General features: G+C 43.0%; 2 protein-coding genes across 4 annotated transcripts in view; one reads left to right on the forward strand and one right to left on the reverse strand.

Annotated features, from left to right (window-relative positions):
• Positions 1-14,073, reverse strand: part of LOC133657241 (collagen alpha-1(IX) chain-like) — a 36,326-nt gene extending 22,253 nt beyond the window's left edge. For both annotated transcript variants that reach the window (XM_062058319.1, XM_062058318.1), the window contains exons 1-2: positions 13,766-14,073; positions 13,424-13,543 (exon numbers count right to left, since the gene is read on the reverse strand). In XM_062058319.1, coding sequence (XP_061914303.1) covers positions 13,424-13,473 — 50 coding nt within the window. In that variant the 5' untranslated portion in view covers positions 13,474-13,543; positions 13,766-14,073. The remainder of the gene's footprint in view (positions 1-13,423; positions 13,544-13,765) is intronic.
• The window catches only part of fam135a (family with sequence similarity 135 member A), a 26,918-nt gene continuing 18,734 nt past the window's right edge, over positions 13,262-21,445 (forward strand). The window contains exon 1 of one of the 2 annotated variants that reach the window (XM_062058317.1): positions 13,262-13,632. The gene's annotated coding sequence lies outside the window, so the exon portion shown is untranslated. The remainder of the gene's footprint in view (positions 13,633-21,445) is intronic. The other variant, XM_062058316.1, reaches the window with a different exon arrangement.

The raw sequence follows: 21,445 nt of genomic DNA on the forward strand, positions 1-21,445 counted from the left end.
GACTGGCTGGTACATGCACATGTATCCTCCGCTGATGTCATTTGTAGTACACATTAGCGTATATTTCGAACTTATATATGTGAGAAGACTCAATATAGAAACATTAAAAACTACAACATGGCTGACAGGGAGAAGACACAGTCGAAGTGGAAGCATGTAAATAAGACTGCCCACAAAATGTGAAGAGATAGTCAGAAAGCAGCTTGAAGACATAGTCTATGGCAGGGGTCCCCAAACTAAGGATACGGCCCGCCAGCTTCCAAAAAAATAAAAATAAAAAAATGTTGGGTTTTTTTAGTTGTTATTTTGTTAAATCTGTCCTTTCTAGTCCATTTTCTACCACTTGTTACTCTCTGTGTCTCCTAGCCGCTCAGGCAAATCATATTGTCTAAAAATGCATTTTCCCAATGATAACATCGCGCTCGCGCCGCAGTGCACGCTCTTTCAGTCAATTTTTTTAACCCAATGCAGCCCCCCGAGTCAAAAACTTTGGGGACCCCTGGTCTATGCAATATTTGACCAAAAAAAACACCATTACATGTTATGAAGACCACAAGTGTTTTAAATGTAAAAAAAAAAACCATAATATAACCCCTTTAAAACAAAAAATTGGTTTTGTGTTCCAGGTCACAAAGTGTATTATTATCAGGGTTACTGTAGCAACAATATTTTCATTTACACACTTTTCTTCCATTATTTGGGGTTTAATTTATTGTATACAATGTGCCGTGGGCCAAGAAAACAACATGGTGCGGGCTTCAAATAACCCCAGACCGCATTTTGGACACCCCTGTTTTAAAATTAATGACCCTGATGATACATACAGTACATACTGTAACAGCCTTCAGAGCAGCAGAATTAGGTGCCACTGATGGTTGAAAAGTTAAGTTAAAGTTAAAGTGCCAATGATTGTCACACACACACTAAGTGAAGGCATGAGGCCGAAAACTACCACCTGTCTCTCAATGTCCATGGTAGGAGCGGTAAACTTCAAGACTCAAACTCTCTACAAAGTCTGATGGCCAGCTGCTCCCTTCCATTCTTGTCCTGTATGTGCTAGTTAAGGTGCTGCCAGTCATGCATAGCACAGCCAAAAAGGGAAAGTTATCTATAAGACCCTGTGGATATACTAATCTGTATACTGCAAATCATGCAATTATCAAATGACATTGAAATGTATAGGATTTGGGACAAAAATAGGACAGTAATTGGATATTTTTAATGTTCAGCACCATGGACAAGGTAAAAGATTGTAGTATACATTTTAACCGCTAGATGACGCTGTTTACCAAAACAGGTCTAAGCTATGAACCTGCAGTTGATTGCATAGTAAAAGCTGGACCTGTTTAACCAGCATCACGTTGAGGAGACGGGCAGCACGGTGGCTGGTGCGTCTGCCTCACAATACAAAAGGTCCTGGGTTCGATCCTGCGCTCGGGATCTTTCTGTGTGGAGTTTGCATGTTCTCCCCGTGACTGCGTGGGTTCCCTCTGGGTACTCCGGCTTCCTCCCACCTCCAAAAACATGCACCTGGGGATAGGTTGATTGGCAACACTAAATTGGCCCAAGTGTGTGAATGTGAGTGTGAATGTTGTCTGTCTATCTGTGTTGGCCCTGCGATGAGGTGGCGACTTGTCCAGGGTGTACCCCGCCTACCGCCCGAATGCAGCTGAGATAGGCTCCAGCGACCCCGAAAGGGACAAGTGGTAGAAAATGGATGGATGGATGGACGTTGAGGAGACGATTCTTTAGGAGAAGAGGATTGGTTAAATCATTTTTTGGGGAGGATGCAGCACCAACTATATGCCTTTACTAGCTTCTAATGTAAAGGAAACGCCTCTGCCTTAAAGGGGAACTGCACTTGTTTTTTTATTTTTCCTATCGTTCACAATCATGAGAGACAACACAAATGTCTTCTTTTGAGATGATTAAAAAAAAGGCTTGAAAGACACATGGGAGCTTTCAAAGTCCAACCATCCATCCATTTACTACCGCTTGTCCTGTTCGGGGTCGCGGGGGTGCTGGAGCCTATCTCAGCTGCATTCGGGTGGAAGGCAGGGTACACTTTCAAAGCCCTTTTAAAAAAATGAATAACCCTCCATCAACGTTTCATATACACACAGATATTATGTAACATAACATAACAATATGTATTATGTACAATATTTCTACTTTTGTCATTTTAATCATTGCCGGAACCCCTTTACTCAGCGCATTTATTTCTGTTTCCAATGCAGCACACTTCTGACTTCCAGCAACAAATGTGTGTTCCAACTCCCGGAAACAAACGCAAGTGTGTTCTAATCATGGCAGACTTGGTATAAAAAAAACAACCAAAACGAAAAATTAAGATTCCCAACCTTATCTTTTTTAACCTTAATATCAATCACTCATCAATCATAGTTTACTTATATAGCCCTAAATCACAAATGTCTCAAAGGGCTGCACAAGCCACAACGACCTCGGCTCAGATCCCACATCAGGGCAAGAAAAAACTCAACCCAATGGGATACAATGAGAAACCTTGGAAGGGACCACAAATGTTGGGACCCTCCCCACCCTTGCAATGGATGCCGATTGGATACAGTTAATAACATGAGAGTCCAGTTCATAGTGAGGCCAGCAGGGGATTCTCTTGCATTTAGAAAAGAGGAGTGGTCCATCCCGGGTCCCGACATGGAACAGCTAGCGCGTCCTCCATGGAAACTGATCAGTGACCACGCAGAAGTTATCAGAAAAGAAAGACAGCAGATCAATTGGTCTAAAATGAGACTTAAATGCTTCTGCAGAGTTACCTCCTCTAACTGTTACCGGCGGGGCATTCCAGAGTACTGGAGCCCGAATAGAAAACGCTCTAAAGCCCGTAGACCTTTTTTGGCGCTGGGAATCACTAATAAGCCGGAGTTCTTAGAATGTAGATTTCTGGCCAGGACATATGGTACAATACAATCAACAAGATAAGATGGAGCTAAACTGTTTAGTATTTTATAAGTAAGTAGTAAAACCTTAAAGTAGCATCTTAAGTGCACAGGAAGCCAGTGCAGGTGAGCCAGTGTAGGCGTAGGGAGACATAAGGAGACCTGAAAATAATATGTTACAGTAATCGACACAAGATGCAACGAACGCGTGAATAATTATCTCAGCGTATCACATACGGCTGATGAGCACAAAGGAATGGTGGAACAGAGCAGAAGCCAAGAGAGTGAGGTTGGCGTGACTTGGTCACGGTGTAAATGTGGAACTTTGAGCCCAGCTATGCCAATATAAATGGAGTGGTAACCCAAAATAAACCGGAAAAAAAGTCCTCGACCAGCTGAACCAAACAAACAACAGTCCATCGATTGAGTCACTACAATATTGATCATGACACAAGCAGCACACTATGCTTGTTATTACAACTACAGTACATATGCTGTCAAGCTATCTGTGTACAAACAAAACATGAAATAATACTACTCTGATTGTTCATGTTTTTCAGTCAGTACAGATTGGTGACAAATCGCATTGTGTTGTGAATTACAAACTCAAAAGTAATTTGGGGGCTGACGTAGAAGCTAGCTTGCCTCTTGTCGTAGCTAGCTTATGGCTAATGCCCTAGCATGCCTATGTGTTACTATGCTACAAAAAGAGTTCTTTCATGTTCGGTCCTACAATAACAATGTCGCTACAGCTTGATTATTATACAGGTCATGGAACGTAAATGAAGTATTGTTGGCGGTTTTCGGATGCATTTTAAAAGTGATTTAGAAGTAGAATGATCTGCATTGCTATCCACCTGGAACAAGCCGATTGTTACAAATTACAATGCAAAAAAAGTGTTTTCTTGTCTCTCATAAGGATTGTGAACGATAGGCAAAATGTAAAAAAAAAGTGCAGTTCCCCTTTAACTATGTGTTGATATTTTATATTTGAAGGCAGAGTGTATGCTGTTTATTTTTCATGTACACGCTTCATCGTCGAAGCTTAATTGTGCAAATTGTTCTCGGTGGAATCTTAGAGTTGAACAGCTGAAAGAAGGCCTCATTTTGCATGCACATGCATACAGATTCTTGAAATATTGTAAATCATGCCTTGAATTAAAAAGGCCAGTAGTAACATTGCCTCTACTAAACCCCCATGTGATTCTTACAAATGCTGCTTTTTGCACACCGCAATTGTGAAAACCAAAAAAAGATACCGGTATATATTTTTCCGTGTTTTATTTACAGCTTTTTTTAAACCCACCTGGGAATGGGCCCTCCATGACTTTGAGCTCAACGCACAGACTGCTGTCCCAAGAGAGATGACAACCTCACAGCTGCATGGTGGGCATACAAAAGCTACTCGTTCGTTGGCACAGTGTGCGTGTGTGTGTGTGTGTCTGTGTGTGTGTATGTACGTGTGTGTGTGGAAAGAGGGAGGGAATGAAAGCCCATTGTTTGTAAAGCTGCACCAACTGCCTTGAATAAATATTTAGGCCATATCTTGCTCTTCGTAGTGTCATCTTTAATATGTAGGCTCCACTATTTGTCTCCTGCAAATGTGGGCAGGAAGTTAAAAATTTTTTTAAATCCAATTAAGAATGGTATATCCACTAGGCTGGATTTAATTCACCGAGTAAAGCCCATGCTGAAGCCCACACAGAACATGCATCATAAAATATAGATAAGAGCAGCAGCATGTACAGATGAAGTAACATAAACCTCTAATGCAGTGTGCTTATATACATGCATGTGCCTTATATAAGCAGCTACAGTATAGGTCCACAGGAAATATGACATCATTGCACACAATCCACAACAATTATGTGACATATCTTACACTGCAAAAACACAAACAAGTGACACACATTGTTATATGTCCATTTGGAATCACCACTTGGAGATGTTTTACTTTGTGAGAAGAGACTCACGTGGAGACATACTGTGGGATGACAAAACAGCAACGCAATGTCCATCCATCCATCCATCTTCCTCCGCTTATCCGAGGTCGGGTCGCGGGGCAGCAGCTTAAGCAGGGAAGCCCAGACTTCCCTCTCCCCAGCCACTTCGTCCAGCTCCTCCCGGGGGATCCCGAGGCGTTCCCAGGCCTTCCCAACGTGTCCTGGGTCTTCCCCGTGGCCTCCTACCGGTCGGACGTGCCCTAAACACCTCCCTAGGGAGGCGTTCGGGTGGCATCCTGACCAGATGCCCGAACCACCTCATCTGGCTCCTCTCGATGTGGAGGAGCAGCGGCTTTACTTTGAGCTCCCCCCGGATGGCAGAGCTTCTCACCCTATCTCTAAGGGAGAGCCCCGCCACCCGGCGGAGGAAACTCATTTCGGCCGCTTGTACCCGTGATCTTGTCCTTTCGGTCATAACCCAAAGGTCATGACCATAGGTGAGGATGGGAACGTAGATCGACCGGTAAATTGAGAGCTTTGCCTTCCGGCTCAGCTCCTTCTTCACCACAACGGATCGATACAGCGTCCGCATTACTGAAGACGCCGAACCGATCCGCCTGTCGATCTCACGATCCACTCTTCCCTCACTCGTGAACAAGACTCCGAGGTACTTGAACTCCTCCACTTGGGGCAGGGTCTCCTCCGCAACCCGGAGATGGCACTCCACCCTTTTCCGGGCGAGAACCATGGATTCGGACTTGGAGGTGCTGATTCTCATCCCAGTCGCTTCACACTCAGCTGCGAACCGATCCAGCGAGAGCTGAAGATCCTGGCCAGATGAAGCCATCAGGACCACATCATCTGCAAAAAGCAGAGACCTAATCCTGCAGCCACCAAACCAGATCCCCTCAACGCCTTGACTGCGCCTAGAAATTCTGTCCATAAAAGTTATGAACAGAATCGGTGACACAATGTGTACAGAAGAATATTTCTGCAACATAAACATGAACACATCAGTGAGTTAACTGCTTAATTTGAGGTTATTAAGATTGTTTGTTTTACCTTTTGACTCCTGGCATATCATAACGTGGTCAAATAATAATGATTATTCTGCTTTGCTTCCTGTACAAGACAACAAGAGCTTGGGTGTGCATTGAGTCTCCCATCATGCAGGAGGGAAAAAACACCAAGTCTGCTAGATGGGTCTGGCCTTGTCCCTTTACCTAAAGGCTGTGAGTGTCAACTTTACAACTTTTTGTTTTTTTGCTTCTGTATTCAATTTTGCATTCATAATGCACAACATAACAATAAGGTGGAAATGTTAGGGTTTTTATTGGTAGGTGCTAAATATTAGTGCAGGGGTGTCAAACTTTTGTACATCAAGGGCCACATCGCAGTTAGTTAGTCAAAGTCAAGGTCAACCCAACATATTGAAAGACCCACATTGGACCAAAAATACAAAAAACTAATCTGTCTGGAGCCGCAAAAAGTTAAAAGCCTTATGTAAGTGTTATAATGAAGGCAACACATTAAGTAAGTGTCTGACAGGGTTAAATAACTCCTGAAAATTACTGGCTTAAAACTGCCAAAGGTATAGATGTGTGTGCCCAAGGAAAAGGAAAGGACAGGCTGTCTTCTTCTAATGGATTTACTACATTAGAATGAAATTGTGATGTATCATGTTGTATGCTTGCATGTTGTATGATTGCATGTTCGAAATAAACTCAAACTCAAACTCAAACAATCTCTGTAAGCTGGGTAACGTTTGCTGTGGTCTGGAACAACATGGTAAAGTTTGCTGTGGTCTGGAACAACATGGCACAATGCAGCCAATATTACATACAGATAATGTGTCATGAGATATGCAAATATAAATTAAATACACAGAGGACATAAGTAAAGGAAATTAAATGGACTCAAATATACCTACAAACGAGGCATAATGATGCAATATGTACACACAGCTAGCCTGAATAGCAGGTTAGCATGGATTATTACCTCTCCACGCAAGTCAATAACATCAACAAAGCTCACCTTTGTGCATTCACGCACAGCATAAAACGTTTGGTGGACAAAATGAGACACAGAAGCAGTGGCATTAAAACATCTTTCTGTGGCAGCGACAGAGAAAGGTGTACACGTAAACCAACTACAGTGAGTTCAAGGACCGCCAAAATTAGTAGGACAAAACAGCACTGGCCAAATACTGTCATCAGTCAAGCATAAACACAAACATGTTAAACAGTGGGCTTTCTAACAATTAGGAAGGTTGTTGTATTATGTTTGTCCTCCTACAGAAACATTATTAAAACAACAAATATATTTTTCCCCCATCTTTTTCCATTTTGGGCGGTGCTAAAGAGCCGCATTCGGCTCAAGAGCCGCGGGTTGCTGACCCCTGTATTAATGTTTTGTGATTCACCTGTGTGAAGTTACCCCTCACCTTGGTCCAAATCTCCCCAAGTGTGGCAATCGTTTGTGCTGCAAACATTTTTCTTTGTGCCCTTACTGTTTTCAAGTTATTAATATTTTATGGTGTTAATGTATAATTAACATGTTCTTTATCATGACTATGCCGCAACTATGTCAAAAATTCATCAAACTTGTCCCAATTGTTTGTGCTTTATTGTGCTGCAAAAATGTCTGTTTGTGCCGTTACATTTTTCAAGTTATCAATGTTTTATAGTGTTAATGTATAATTAGCATGTTATTTATCATAGCTAAGCCCCAACTATGTTAAAATCTCCACAAACGTGTTCCATTCCTTTGTGCTTGTTTGTGCTGCAAAAAATTGTGATCTAACTATTTATTATAGTTTTCAAGTTATTAACAAATCATAAATTGTAACCAGCTCCATAAAACATTAATGACTTAAAAACTATAACAGTTAGACCAAAAATATTTGCAGCACAAACAAGCACAGATGATTGGAACACGTTTGGGGAGATTTGGACATGGTTGGAGGGTCGGTTATGAATAATAACACTTAAATACCATAAAAACACAAAACATTAATAACATTAAAAACTATAAGAGTTAGACCGGGGGTCAGCAACCCGTTGCTCTTGAGCTGGATGCGGCTCTTTAGTGCTGCGCTAGCGGCTCCCTGCAGCATTTTTTCTAGGAGTATTGAAAATGGAAATAGATGGGGTAAAAATGTTTTTTTTTGTTTTAGTATGTTTTTTGTTTGACACAAACCTTACCAAATGTTAAAAAGACCATTATTTAATATGTTTGTGTGTATGCTTCACTGATGAGAGTATTTGGTGAACATCGTTTTGTCCTACTAATTTGGGCGGTTCTTGAACTCACCATAGTGTGGACTGTGACGCAACAGTTTGTTTACATGTAAAATCTTCCACTCCTTCTACGTATGTCTCATTTTGTCCACCAAAAGTTTTATGCTGTGCGTGAATGCACAAATGTGTGCTTTGTTGATGTTATTGACTTGTTGGAGTGTTAACCAGGCATATTTGGTCAGTGCATGACTGCAAGCTAATCAATGCTAACATGCTATTTAGGCTAGCTGTATGTACATATTGCATCATTGTGCCTCATTTTTAGGTATATTTAAGCTCATTCAATATCCTTTACTTTTATCCTCTTTGTATATAATTTATATTTGCACGTCTCATGACACATTATCTGTATATAATATTGGCTGCATTTCTGATAGTTGTTTGTATGCCATGTTGTTCCAGACCACAGTAAACATTACCTACCTTGCCAAAGATTGTAATAAATCCATTAAAAGAAGACAGCCGTGTCCTTTAAATTGGACACACGCATCTATACTTTTGGCCATTAAACGCCAGTAATTTCCAGGAGTTCTCTCACCTTCTGAGTAGCCTCTGACTTACTAATGTTTTCTAATGTTGTAAAAATGTGTAGAGTAAATATTACATTTTAACATTTCTGTCAACGAAGATTTTCTTTAGCCTGCGACACATAGTCATTTTGATAGTAGGCTATTATAGTTAATATAGACACTTAAGTCATGTGTTGCCTTCATTATATGTATATACCTTTATATATATATATATATATATATATATATATATATATATATATATATATATATATATATATATATATATATATATATATAGGCAGCACGGTGAAACAGGGGTTAGTGCATGTGCCTCACAATACGAAGGTCCTGAGTAGTCCTGGGTTCAATCCCGGGCTCGGGATCTTTCTGTGTGGAGTTTGCATGTTCTCCCCGTGACTGCGTGGGTTCCCTCCGGGTACTCCGGCTTCCTCCCACCTCTAAAGACATGCACCTGGGGATAGGTTGATTGGCAAAACAAAATTGGCCCTAGTGTGTGAATGTGAGTGTGAATGTTGTCTGTCTATCTGTGTTGGCCCTGTGATGAGGTGGCGACTTGTCCAGGGTGTACCCCGCCTTCCGCCCGAATGCAGCTGAGATAGGCTACAGCATCCCCCGCGACCCCAAAAAGGGACAAGCTGTAGAAAATGGATGGATGGGTAGGCTCCAGCCCCCCCCCCCCCCCCACCCCACCCCCACCCCCACCCCCGACCCCTGAAAGGGATAAGCGGTAGAAAATAGATGGATGGATCTTGAACAGTTTTTTTCCTTTTTTTTTTTTTTTCTATAGAGACAAAGATTATTTACAGTATGTATTTAATATTTGTTTGCTTACTATGTTATATTATTTATTTGTTCTGTTACAGAGAACAAGGAAATTTGATAAAATTGCTACGGTATGAAAAGGGGTAGGATTAAATAAGCTCTGCTTCATCCTACTCCTTTTCGGACGTGCTGTAATGAAACAACTGGAATTGTGTGATGCATTACGTTGTATCGTACGCATGTTCCAAATAAACTGAAACTGAACTGAACTGACCTGTATTCGGCTTTTAATTTTGCGGCTCCAGACAGATTTGTTTTTTGTATTTTTGGTCCATTATGGCTCTTTCAACGTTTTTGGTAGCCGACCCCTGAGTTAAACCAACAAATGTTGCAGCACAAACGATGCACAAACGATTGGAACTGGTTTGGGGAGATTTGGAAAAGGTGGAGGGGCCAACTTCACACAGGTACTGTACATCACAGACCCATTTTTACTTTTTATCCTATTAGTTATGCAAGATTTTTTTTTGTTATATTTATTTATTTACTGTATATATGTATATATATATTTTTAATTTCTATTAATCTTCATATGTCTTACTTGTATTTTATTCTTTATCTCTCCACATGGTTCTTACTATTTTGCAAGTTTTATTATTTTTATTTTTCCAACCTTCCACAGATGAGCCATCTGCCTCAGGGGTTATCGGCCGTGCTTGTGGGGCCGCTTTTGTGTCAGCGTCCTGGTGGCCATGGTCTGATGACCTCCTGGTGCAGATGGCTCCTGTGATAGTGTTTACTCACATGTCTCCTCTGTACTCAGCCATGCAATCATTGGTCCGTATAGTTGCATATATGTGTATGTTGTGTGTTAGTGTTTGCGTACGTCTGTGATAATGGTGGATATGGGTTGTTTCAGCTCGTTCTGTCTTTCAATGACTATACAAACTGGACAGTTGAGCATTACCCTACTCACAGGGAACATTTACTCAAAAGTTGCCTTTCAACATATACAGCACACTTCTCCCGGTGCGTCTCTCTAAACCCTCCGGGTAGGAACACCACACATACAAGCAATTCCTATTGCGACATGGGTTTTGATTGATTGATTGAAACTTTTATTAGTAGATTGCACAGTACAGTACATATTACGTACAATTAACCACTAAATGCTACTTACGTATAAAATACTACACGGTCAAGCTCCTGCCTATCTTGCCGATTGTATTGTACCATATGTCCCGGCAAGAAATCTGCGTTCAAAGAACTCCGGCTTATTAGTGATTCCCAGAGCCCAAAAAAAGTCTGCGGGCTATAGAGCGTTTTCTATTCGGGCTCCAATACTATGGAATGCCCTCCCGGTAAAAGTTAGAGATGCTACCTCAGTAGAAGCATTTAAGTCTCATCTTAAAACTCATTTGTATACTCTAGCCTTTAAATAGACTCCCTTTTTAGACCAGTTGACACGCTAGCCTTTAAATAGACTCCCTTTTTAGACCAGTTGACACACTAGCCTGTCCATCGGATGGGGACATCTCTACGCTGCTGACCCGTCTCCGCTCGGGATGGTTCCTGCTGGCCCCACTATGGACTGGACTTTCGCTGATGTGTTGGACTTTCACAATATTATGTCAGACCCACTCGACATCCATTGCTTTCGGTCTCCCCTAGAGGGGGGGGGGGGGGGGTTACCCACATATGCGGTCCTCTCCAAGGTTTCTCATAGTCATTCACATTGACGTCCCACTGGGGTGAGTTTTCCTTGCCCGTATGTGGGCTCTGTACCGAGGATGTCGTTGTGGCTTGTACAGCCCTTTGAGACACTTGTGATTTAGGGCTATATAAATAAACATTGATTGATTGATTGATTGAAATGGTAACACCCAAATACGTTTTTCAACTTGTTTAAGTCAGGGTCCACGTTAATCAATTCATGGTACAAATATATACTATCAGCATAATACAGTCATCACACAAGTTAATCATCAGAGGGGGGGTTAGGTTTGGTTGATATCAGCACTTCAGTCATCAACAATTATATCATCTGATTTGATTTGATTTTTATTAAGGATCCGCATTAGCTGGTTGCCTCAACAACCCACTAGTCTTCCTAGGGTCCACAATTCAATACAATTACATTATTTACATTTGATTATTTACAATCCGGGGAGGTGGGAGGTGGAAGGGGGAGGGTGTTAGTCTAGGGTTGTAGTTGCCTGAAGGTGTTCTTTTAGTGCGGTTTTGAAGGAGGATAGAGATGCACTTTCTTATACACCTGTTGGGAGTGCATTCCATATTGATGTGGCATAGAAGGAGAATGAGTTAAGACCTTTGTTAGATCGGAATCTGGGTTTAACCTGGTTTGTGGAGCGCCCCCTGGTGTTGTGTTTATGGCGGTCATTTACGTTATGGAAGTAGTTTGACATGTACTTCGGTATCAGGGAGGTGTAGCGGATTTTATAGACTAGGCTCAGTGCAAGTTGTTTTACTCTGTCCTCCACCCTGAGCCACTTTGGAGAAGTGGGTAGGAGTGAGGTGTGATCTGGGGTGGAGGTCTAGAAGTAACCTGACTAGCTTGTTCTGGGATTTTGGAGGTGCTGGGGTACCAGGAGGTGCATGCGTAATCGAAAAAGGGTTGAATGAGAGTTCCCGCTAGAACAGTGGTTCTTAACCTGGGTTCGATCGAACCCTAGGGGTTTGGTGAGTCGGCCTCAGGGGTTCGGCGGAGGTCAAAACACACCCGACTCATCGTGTAAATACAAACTTCTCCTTATCGGCGTATTACGGATACGGCAACAGCTGACTGATTTGCAGGTGTGTAATTTGTTGTGAGTTTATGCACTGTGTTGGTTTTGTTGTTTGAACAAGGTGATGTTCATGCACGGTTCATTTTATGCACCAGTAAAAAAAAACAAGGTAACACTTTAGTATGGGGAACATATTCACCATTAATTAGTTGCTTATTAACATGCAAATTAGTAACATATAGGCTCTTAACTAGTCATTATTAAGTACTTGTTAATGCTTTATTCGGCATTAGAGGGTTATAACCCTAACCCTCTAACCCTGACCCTAACACTAACCAAATAACTCTATATTAAGTCTTTATTACTTAGAATATGTTCCCCTAGTATCCAAATAACTCTAAATTAAGTCTTTGTTACTTAGAATATGTTCCCCATACTAAAGTGTTACCAAAAACATATAACTTTGTCTTGAATTTGAAAAAAAAATAACATTTTATTTTTCACTAAAGAAGGGTTCGGTGAATGCGCTTATGAAACTGGTGGGGTTCGGTACCTCCAACAAGGTTAAGAACCGCTGCGCTAGAATCTTCATGGTGCTTTTGTTGACCAGAGAGGAGATTCTGTAGAGAAATGTTGTTCGTTGGTTGACCTTTTTGATTACCTTGGTTGCCATCTTATCACAGGAAAGATTAGCCTCTAGAAACAGGGGTATTGTTTTTAACTTTGTAAAGCACTTTGCGTTGCATTTCTTTTATGTATGAAAAGTGCTTTATAAATAAAGTTTGATTTGATTTGATTTGATTTCACCCTATATCATTTCATACAAAAGAAAATTGCAACTGAATGTTTTTCTAGGTGTTAAAATTGTATTATTATTATTATTATTTTAGTAGAAGTTTGATTGACTGATTGATTTAAACTGTTATTAGTAGATTGCACAGTACAGTACATATTCCGTACAATTGACCACTAAATGGTAACACCCGAATACGTTTTTCAACTTGTTTAAGTCGGAGTACACGTTAATCAATTCATGATAAAATGTGTAAGTAATAGTAATAGTCGTAGTAGATGCAGCTGCAATTAAACTGTTCCAAGCGCTGTTGAAAAGCTAAAGTAAATGCGCCTCCCTTGTGTGTGAATCCAGTAGAATATGTGCGCATTAACGCACAGTTAATGCTCGCTAAGAGCTCTTTCAGCCACTGACAGCCAGCCACTCACGTAAAGTCAAGGCTGCCTCCATTCTCCAGCGTAAATGGCCAGTCTTTCATCCAATGTGCGGCTCTCCTCTTATCGTTTGTCGGAAGGTAGACTGAGCTAGTCCGGCTTTTCTGTCGGCACCTGGGAGCATAGGAGAAACGAGAGGAAATCTGGATTGAAATCGGAGCTAACGTTGGTTAGCGAGCTAATGTTAGCTTGCCAGCGCAATGGTGAGTCGCTAGCTTCTACGTAGCTGGTGTTAGCATGTTAGCTTCTGCATGGCTGCTCATGATAGCTTGACAGCACAATGGTGACAGTTTGTAACTAATATTACATTTGTGTAGACTGCTTTATTAAACCCACCTGGTATTGTGAGGGCCCTTAGCGAATTAAGCCAAGGGTGACTCTACACTTGTAGCCCGCAGGAGCAGGATGCCACTGCTAATATTATTAGCCTCCAGTACGTCTCTTCACTAACAATGTCGAATAACGCGCTCGTAGTTATTTATGTTGTCATTCCATCAATAATGTTTTTTAAGAGGAGTCAAGTTAGGTGCCTTTGTCTTAGCTTTAATTGATATATAAACTAAATGTTGCTCTCTTGTTTACCCAACGACCAGAGCTATTTTGGCTACTACTAACGTTGCCTTCAATGCACCTATTTTGGGGTACGATTTTTAAAAATACCCTTACAAAGCAGATATCCATTACACTGGTCTTAAAAAAAACTTGATATGCAAAAGTCAGTTCATTAATACACAAACCAAATGGTGTTTGTAAATACTGTGTCACGTCTTGTACATCAGGCTGTTACTGCAAATACTGGTTATGTGGGTATTTGTCAACAAGTTTCCAGTGAATGTTGCCATATATGACCGCCATGTCACGCTGCTTCTCAGTGGATTATTCATTGATTTAGTGCATCACTAATGTAAGGAGCAAATTCATTTATCTCTGCTACGGCCATGAGCAACAGTATTGTGCATTCTAACCTCCTTCAAAACCGCACTAAAATAACATTTCCAGGCAAATTTAACCCTAAACTAACACCCTCCCTTCCACATCCTACCTCCCCGGATTGTAAATAATCAAATGTAGATACTTATTCTTATGCTTTCTGGTCTCTCTCTCTATGTCCACTACTTGCTGTACATATCCTACCAAGTCAGTCCTACACTGTTCCAATGTCCATTTCTCTGATGATGCAATTGTTGATGACTGAAGTGTTGATATCAACCAAACCTAACACCCCCCACCCCCTCCACATGCCACACCCCGGATTGTAAATATTGTTAATAATTCAATGTACATACTCTGATGATTATCTTGTGTGATGACTGTATTATGATGATAGTATATATCTGTATCATGAATCAATTTAAGTGGACCCCGAGTTAAACAAGTTGAAAAACTTATTCGGGTGTTACCATTTAGTGGTCAATTGTACGGAATATGTACTACACTGTGCAATCTACTAATAAAAGTTTCAATCAATCAAAAAAAAATCAAAAACCACACTCTTTGCCACCCTATAAAAAAGAAGCCAGTTATTCTTTTGGTTGTCAGACAGTCATGGTCAAAAGTTGTAAATAACATAATGTCATGGCTGTCTTAAATTTCCAATAATTTCTACAACACTTATTTTTTTGTGATAGAGTGATTGGAGCACTCACTTGTTGGTCACAAAAAACATTCATGAAGTTTGGTTCTTTTATGAATTTATTATGGGTCTACTGAAAATGTGACCAAATCTGCTGGGTCAAAAGTATACATACAGCAATGTTACTATTGGGTTACATGTCCCTTGTCAAGTTTCACTGCAATAAGGCACTTTTGGTAGCCATCCACAAGCTTCTGGTTGAATTTTTCACCACTCCTCTTGACAAAATTGGTGCAGTTCAGCTAAATTGGTTGGTTTTCTGACATGGACTTGTTTCTTCAGCATTGTCCACACATTTAAGTCAGTACTTTGAGAAGGCCATTCTAAAACCTTAATTCTAGCCTGATTTAGTCATTCCTTTACCACTTTTGATGTGTGTTTGGGGTCATTGTCCTGTTGGAACACCCAACTGTGCCCAAGACCCAACCTCCGGGTTGATGATTTTAGGTTGTCCTATATAATTTGGAGGTAATCCTCCTTTTTCATTGTCCCATTTACTCTCTGTAAAGCACCAGTTCCATTGGCAGCAAAACAGGCCCAGAGCATAATACTACCTCCACCATGCTTGACGGTAGGAATTGGTGTTCCTGGGATTAAAGGCCTCACCTTTTGCCTCCAAACATATTGCTGGGTATTGTAGCCAAACTGCTAAATTTTTGTTTCGTCTGACATCACATGGACAAAATAAAATCTTCTGGAGGAAAGTTCTGTGGTCAGATGAAACAAAAATTGAGCTGTTTGGCCACAATACCCAGCAATATGTTTGAAAAGGTGAGCCCTTCAAGCATGGTGGTGGTAGTATTATGCTCTGGGCCTGTTTTGCTGCCAATGGAACAGGTGCTTTAGCTGAACTGCCCCAATTTTGTCAAAAGGAGTGGTCAAAAATACAACCAGAAGCTTGTGGATGGCTACCAAAAGTGGCTTATTGCAGTGAAACTTGCCAAGCGACATGTAACCAAATATTAACATTGCTGTATGTATACTTTTGACCCAGTAGATTTGGTCACATTTTCAGTAGACTCATAATAAATTCACAAAAGAACCAAACTTCATGAATGTTTTTTGTGACCAACAAGTATGTGCTCCAATCACTCTATCACAAAAAAATAATAGTTGTAGAAATTATTGGAAACTCAAGACAGCCATGACATTATGTTCTTTACAAGTGTATGTAAACTTTTGACCACAACTGTAGTTAACATGCTACATTAGAGAACATCCATCCATCCATTTTCTACCGCTTGTCCGTTTCGGGGTTGCAGGGGGTGCTGGAGCCTATCTCAGCTAGCCTTTATTTATTGAATCGAAAATACTAAAATTCCACGACATAGTGACTTTGCAAACAGCTAAAATTATACACAAAGCAAACTACAATCTGCTACCCAAGAATATACAACAATTCTTCTCAACAAAAGAGGAGAAACATAATCTTAGAGAAAATGTAATTTAAAACATTTGTACGCATGTACAACACTTAAGACCTTCAGTATATCAGTATGTGGAATTAAATTATGGAATGAATTAAGCAAGTAAATCAAACAATGTACTAATATAATCCACTTCAAGAAACTTCAAACTTAAAAGTATTTACCAAAGTACAAAGAAGAAGAACCATGATAAACATTCTGAATGTATTTCATCCATCCATTCATTTTCTAGATAGTCTTACTTATCTCACCATATGAAATATAACTTACTTCACTCATTATTATTTATTTATTTATTTTTATTGTTATTACTTATGGAGTCTTCGAGCAGCTCGAAGACCTCAATGAGAAATAAAAACTATGGACCCAGATTTCCCTCGCCCGGACGCGGGTCACCGGGGCCCCCCTCTGGAGCCAGGCCCGGAGGTGGGGCACGATGGCGAGCGCCTGGTGGCCGGGCCTGTCCCCATGGGGCCCGGCCGGGCACAGCCCGAAGAGGCAACGTGGGTTCTCCCGCCAATGGGCTCACCACCCATAGCAGGGATCATAGAGGTCGGGTGCGATGTGAGCTGGGCGGCAGCCAAAGGCAGGGCACTTGGCGGTCCGATCCTCGGCTACAGAAGCTAGCTCTTGGGACGTGGAACGTCACCTCGCTGGGGGGGAAGGAGTCTGAGCTAGTGCGCGAGGTGGAGAAGTTCCGACTAGACATAGTCGGACTCACTTCGACGCACAGCAAGGGCTCTGGAACCAGTTCTCTCGAGAGGGGCTGGACTCTCTTCCAGTCTGGCGTTGCCGGCAGTGAGAGGCGACGGGCTGGGGTGGCAATTCTTGTTGCCCCCCGGCTCAGAGCCTGCATGTTGGAGTTCAACCCGGTGGACGAGAGGGTAGCTTCCCTCCGCTTTCGGGTGGGGGAACGGGTCCTGACTGTGGTTTGCGCTTACGCGCCAAACCGCAGCTCAGAGTACCCACCCTTTTTGGATTCACTCGAGGGAGTACTTGAGAGTGATTCCCTCGTTCTACTGGGGGACTTCAACGCTCATGTTGGCAGCGACAGTGAAACCTGGAGAGGCGTGATTGGGAAGAATGGCTGCCCGGATCTGAACCCGAGCGGTGTTTTGTTATTGGACTTTTGTGCCCGTCACAGATTGTCCATAACGAACACCATGTTCAAACATAAGGGTGTCCATATGTGCACTTGGCACCAGGACACCCTAGGCCGCAGTTCCATGATCGACTTTGTAGTTGTGTCGTCGGATTTGCGGCCTCATGTTTTGGACACTCGGGTGAAGAGAGGGGCGGAGCTTTCTACCGATCACCACCTGGCGGTGAGTTGGCTGCGATGGTGGGGGAGGATGCCGGACAGACCTGGCAGGCCCAAACGCATTGTGAGGGTTTGCTGGGAACGTCTGGCAGAGTCTCCTGTCAGAGAGAGTTTCAATTCCCACCTCCGGAAGAACTTTGAACATGTCACGAGGGAGGTGCTGGACATTGAGTCCGAAAGGACCATGTTCCGCACCTCTATTGTCGAGGCGGCTGATTGGAGCTGTGGCCGCAAGGTAGTTGGTGCCTGTCGTGGCGGTAATCCTAGAACCCGTTGGTGGACACCGGCGGTGAGGGATGCCGTCAAGCTGAAGAAGGAGTCCTATCGGGTTATTTTGGCTCATAGGACTCCTGAGGCAGCGGACAGGTACCGACAGGCCAAGCGGTGTGCGGCTTCGGCGGTCGCGGAGGCAAAAACACGGACATGGGAGGAGTTCGGGGAAGCCATGGAAAACGACTTCCGGACGGCTTCGAAGCGATTCTGGACCACCATCCGCCGCCTCAGGAAGGGGAAGCAGTGCAATATCAACACCGTGTACGGTGAGGATGGTGTTCTGCTGACCTCGACTGCGGATGTTGTGGATCGGTGGAGGGAATACTTCGAAGACCTCCTCAATCCCACCAACACGTCTTCCTATGAGGAAGCAGTGCCTGGGGAATCTGTGGTGGGCTCTCCTATTTCTGGGGCTGAGGTTGCTGAGGTAGTTAAAAAGCTCCTCTGTGGCAAGGCCCCGGGGGTGGATGAGATCCGCCCGGAGTTCCTTAAGGCTCTGGATGCTGTGGGGCTGTCTTGGTTGACAAGACTCTGCAGCATCGCGTGGACATCGGGGGCGGTACCTCTGGATTGGCAGACCGGGGTGGTGGTTCCTCTCTTTAAGAAGGGGAACCGGAGGGTGTGTTCTAACTATCGTGGGATCACACTCCTCAGCCTTCCCAGTAAGGTCTATTCAGGTGTGCTGGAGAGGAGGCTACGCCGGATAGTCGAACCTCGGATTCAGGAGGAACAGTGTGGTTTTCGTCCTGGTCGTGGAACTGTGGACCAGCTCTATACTCTCGGCAGGGTCCTTGAGGGTGCATGGGAGTTTGCCCAACCAGTCTACATGTGTTTTGTTGACTTGGAGAAGGCATTCGACCGTGTCCCTCGGGAAGTCCTGTGGGGAGTGCTCAGAGAGTATGGGGTATCGGACTGTCTGATTGTGGCGGCCCGCTCCCTGTATGATCAGTGCCAGAGTTTGGTCCGCATTGCCGGCAGTATGTCGGACACGTTTCCAGTGAGGGTTGGACTCCGCCAAGGCTGCCCTTTGTCACCGATTCTGTTCATAACTTTTATGGACAGAATTTCTAGGCGCAGTCAAGGCGTTGAGGGGATCTGGTTTGGTGGCTGCAGGATTAGGTCTCTGCTTTTTGCAGATGATGTGGTCCTGATGGCTTCATCTGGCCAGGATCTTCAGCTCTCGCTGGATCGGTTCGCAGCTGAGTGTGAAGCGACTGGGATGAGAATCAGCACCTCCAAGTCCGAATCCATGGTTCTCGCCCGGAAAAGGGTGGAGTGCCATCTCCGGGTTGCGGAGGAGACCCTGCCCCAAGTGGAGGAGTTCAAGTACCTCGGAGTCCTGTTCACGAGTGAGGGAAGAGTGGATCGTGAGATCGACAGGCGGATCGGTGCGGCGTCTTCAGTAATGCGGACGCTGTATCGATCCGTTGTGGTGAAGAAGGAGCTGAGCCGAAAGGCAAAGCTCTCAATTTACCGGTCGATCTACGTTCCCATCCTCACCTATGGTCATGAGCTTTGGGTTATGACCGAAAGGACAAGATCACGGGTACAAGCGGCCGAAATGAGTTTCCTCCGCCGGGTGGCGGGGCTCTCCCTTAGAGATAGGGTGAGAAGCTCTGCCATCCGGGGGGAGCTCAAAGTAAAGCCGCTGCTCCTCCACATCAAGAGGAGCCAGATGAGGTGGTTCGGGCATCTGGTCAGGATGCCACCCGAACGCCTCCCTAGGGAGGTGTTTAGGGCACGTCCGACCGGTAGGAGGCCACGGGGAAGACCCAGGACACGTTGGGAAGACTATGTCTCCCGGCTGGCCTGGGAACGCCTCGGGATCCCCCGGGAGGAGCTGGACAAAGTGGCTGGGGAGAGGGAAATCTGGGCTTCCCTGCTTAAGCTGCTGCCCCCGCGACCCGACCTCGGATAAGCGGAAGAAGATGGATGGATGGATGGATACTTATGGAGTATATTGTGAATAAATTGAGAACAGGAAGTGAACAAAAGTTTTAGCAACTGCTATGTAAAGGAAAAGGGGTAGGATTAAATAAACTCTGCTTTTTCCTACTCCTTTTCGAACATGTTGAATAGAGAAACTGAAAATTGTGATGTATCATGTTGTATGCATGCGTTTTCCAAATAAACACAAACTCACCTCAACATAATGTGCTTTTTTTTGACGGTCACCTGTAAATAGGCGACTATGATAAATCACCTCTAACCTGTGATGCAGTGTTGTTTTTGCACTAAACTACCTTTTTTTCTAATCCACAACTGAAAGGTATCAATGACTGCAAATGGTAACCATGGAACAAAAAATGAAAAATGCATACAACATACTCAGTACAGTGTATTAAAATTAAAGTACATAAACAAATAGATGCCAACGCAAACAGTAGTGTTTTGAGTAGTGAGTAGTTCTCCTTTAATTGTATTACACAGTTGTACATCTCTCATATACATAAGTAACGTAGTGTTATAGTGCTGGCTGCTGGGCTGCCAGCTCGGGCTTTTAGCCCAGTGGTCAGCACTTGAGGTGCAAATCTTAGGGCACCTCACTATTAGATCACGATTCAGTAGCTATGATTCGATTAAAAATAAATTTTTGATGCATCTTTTATTTATGTATATTAATGAAGTTTTATGTTTATTTTCGTTTCGCTAAATTAGCATAAATCACTTGCAACTTTTAAAAACAGTTGATTTAATTTCCATGGCATTTACTGGATTAATGGAAATGTGTGCAAAACTCAGTGGTACATGGGTTAGTGCGTGTGCCTCACAATAAGAATCATCAATCAATCAATCAAAGTTTATGCACACGTTATGTTCAAGCCACAACGACATCCTCGGCTCAGATCCCACATCAGGGCAAGAAAAAACTCAACCCAATGTGATACAATTTCTGTGTGGAGTTTTCATGTTCTCAATCTGGGTTCCCTCCATGTACTCCAGCTTCCTCCCATCTCCAAAGACATGCACCTGGGGATAAATTGATTGGCAACAATAAATTGTCCCCAGTGTGTAAATGTGAATGTTGTCTTTCTATCTGTGTTGGCCCTGCGATGAGTTGGAAACTTGTCCAGGGTGTACCTCACCTTCCGCCCGAATGCAGCTGGGATAGGCTGAAGCCCCCCCACTACCTCGAGAGGGACAAGCGGTAGAAAATGGATGGTGTGCAAAACTGGAAAATAAGTGCCCTACAATAAAGAAGTTGGTCGGATTGTTTGGTGAGGTGGCTCGCTGAAGTCAGCCAAATTTTAGAATTGTCTGCTACTTTATTTATAAACAATAATAAATGTTTGATGTTTACTAATCGATTTTACAATCACCCATGTCCGAATTGCGATGCATATGATATATATGAGATTATT

Source organism: Entelurus aequoreus, linkage group LG09 (assembly GCF_033978785.1).
Source record: "Entelurus aequoreus isolate RoL-2023_Sb linkage group LG09, RoL_Eaeq_v1.1, whole genome shotgun sequence".
NCBI classification, from domain to species: Eukaryota; Metazoa; Chordata; class Actinopteri; order Syngnathiformes; family Syngnathidae; genus Entelurus; species Entelurus aequoreus.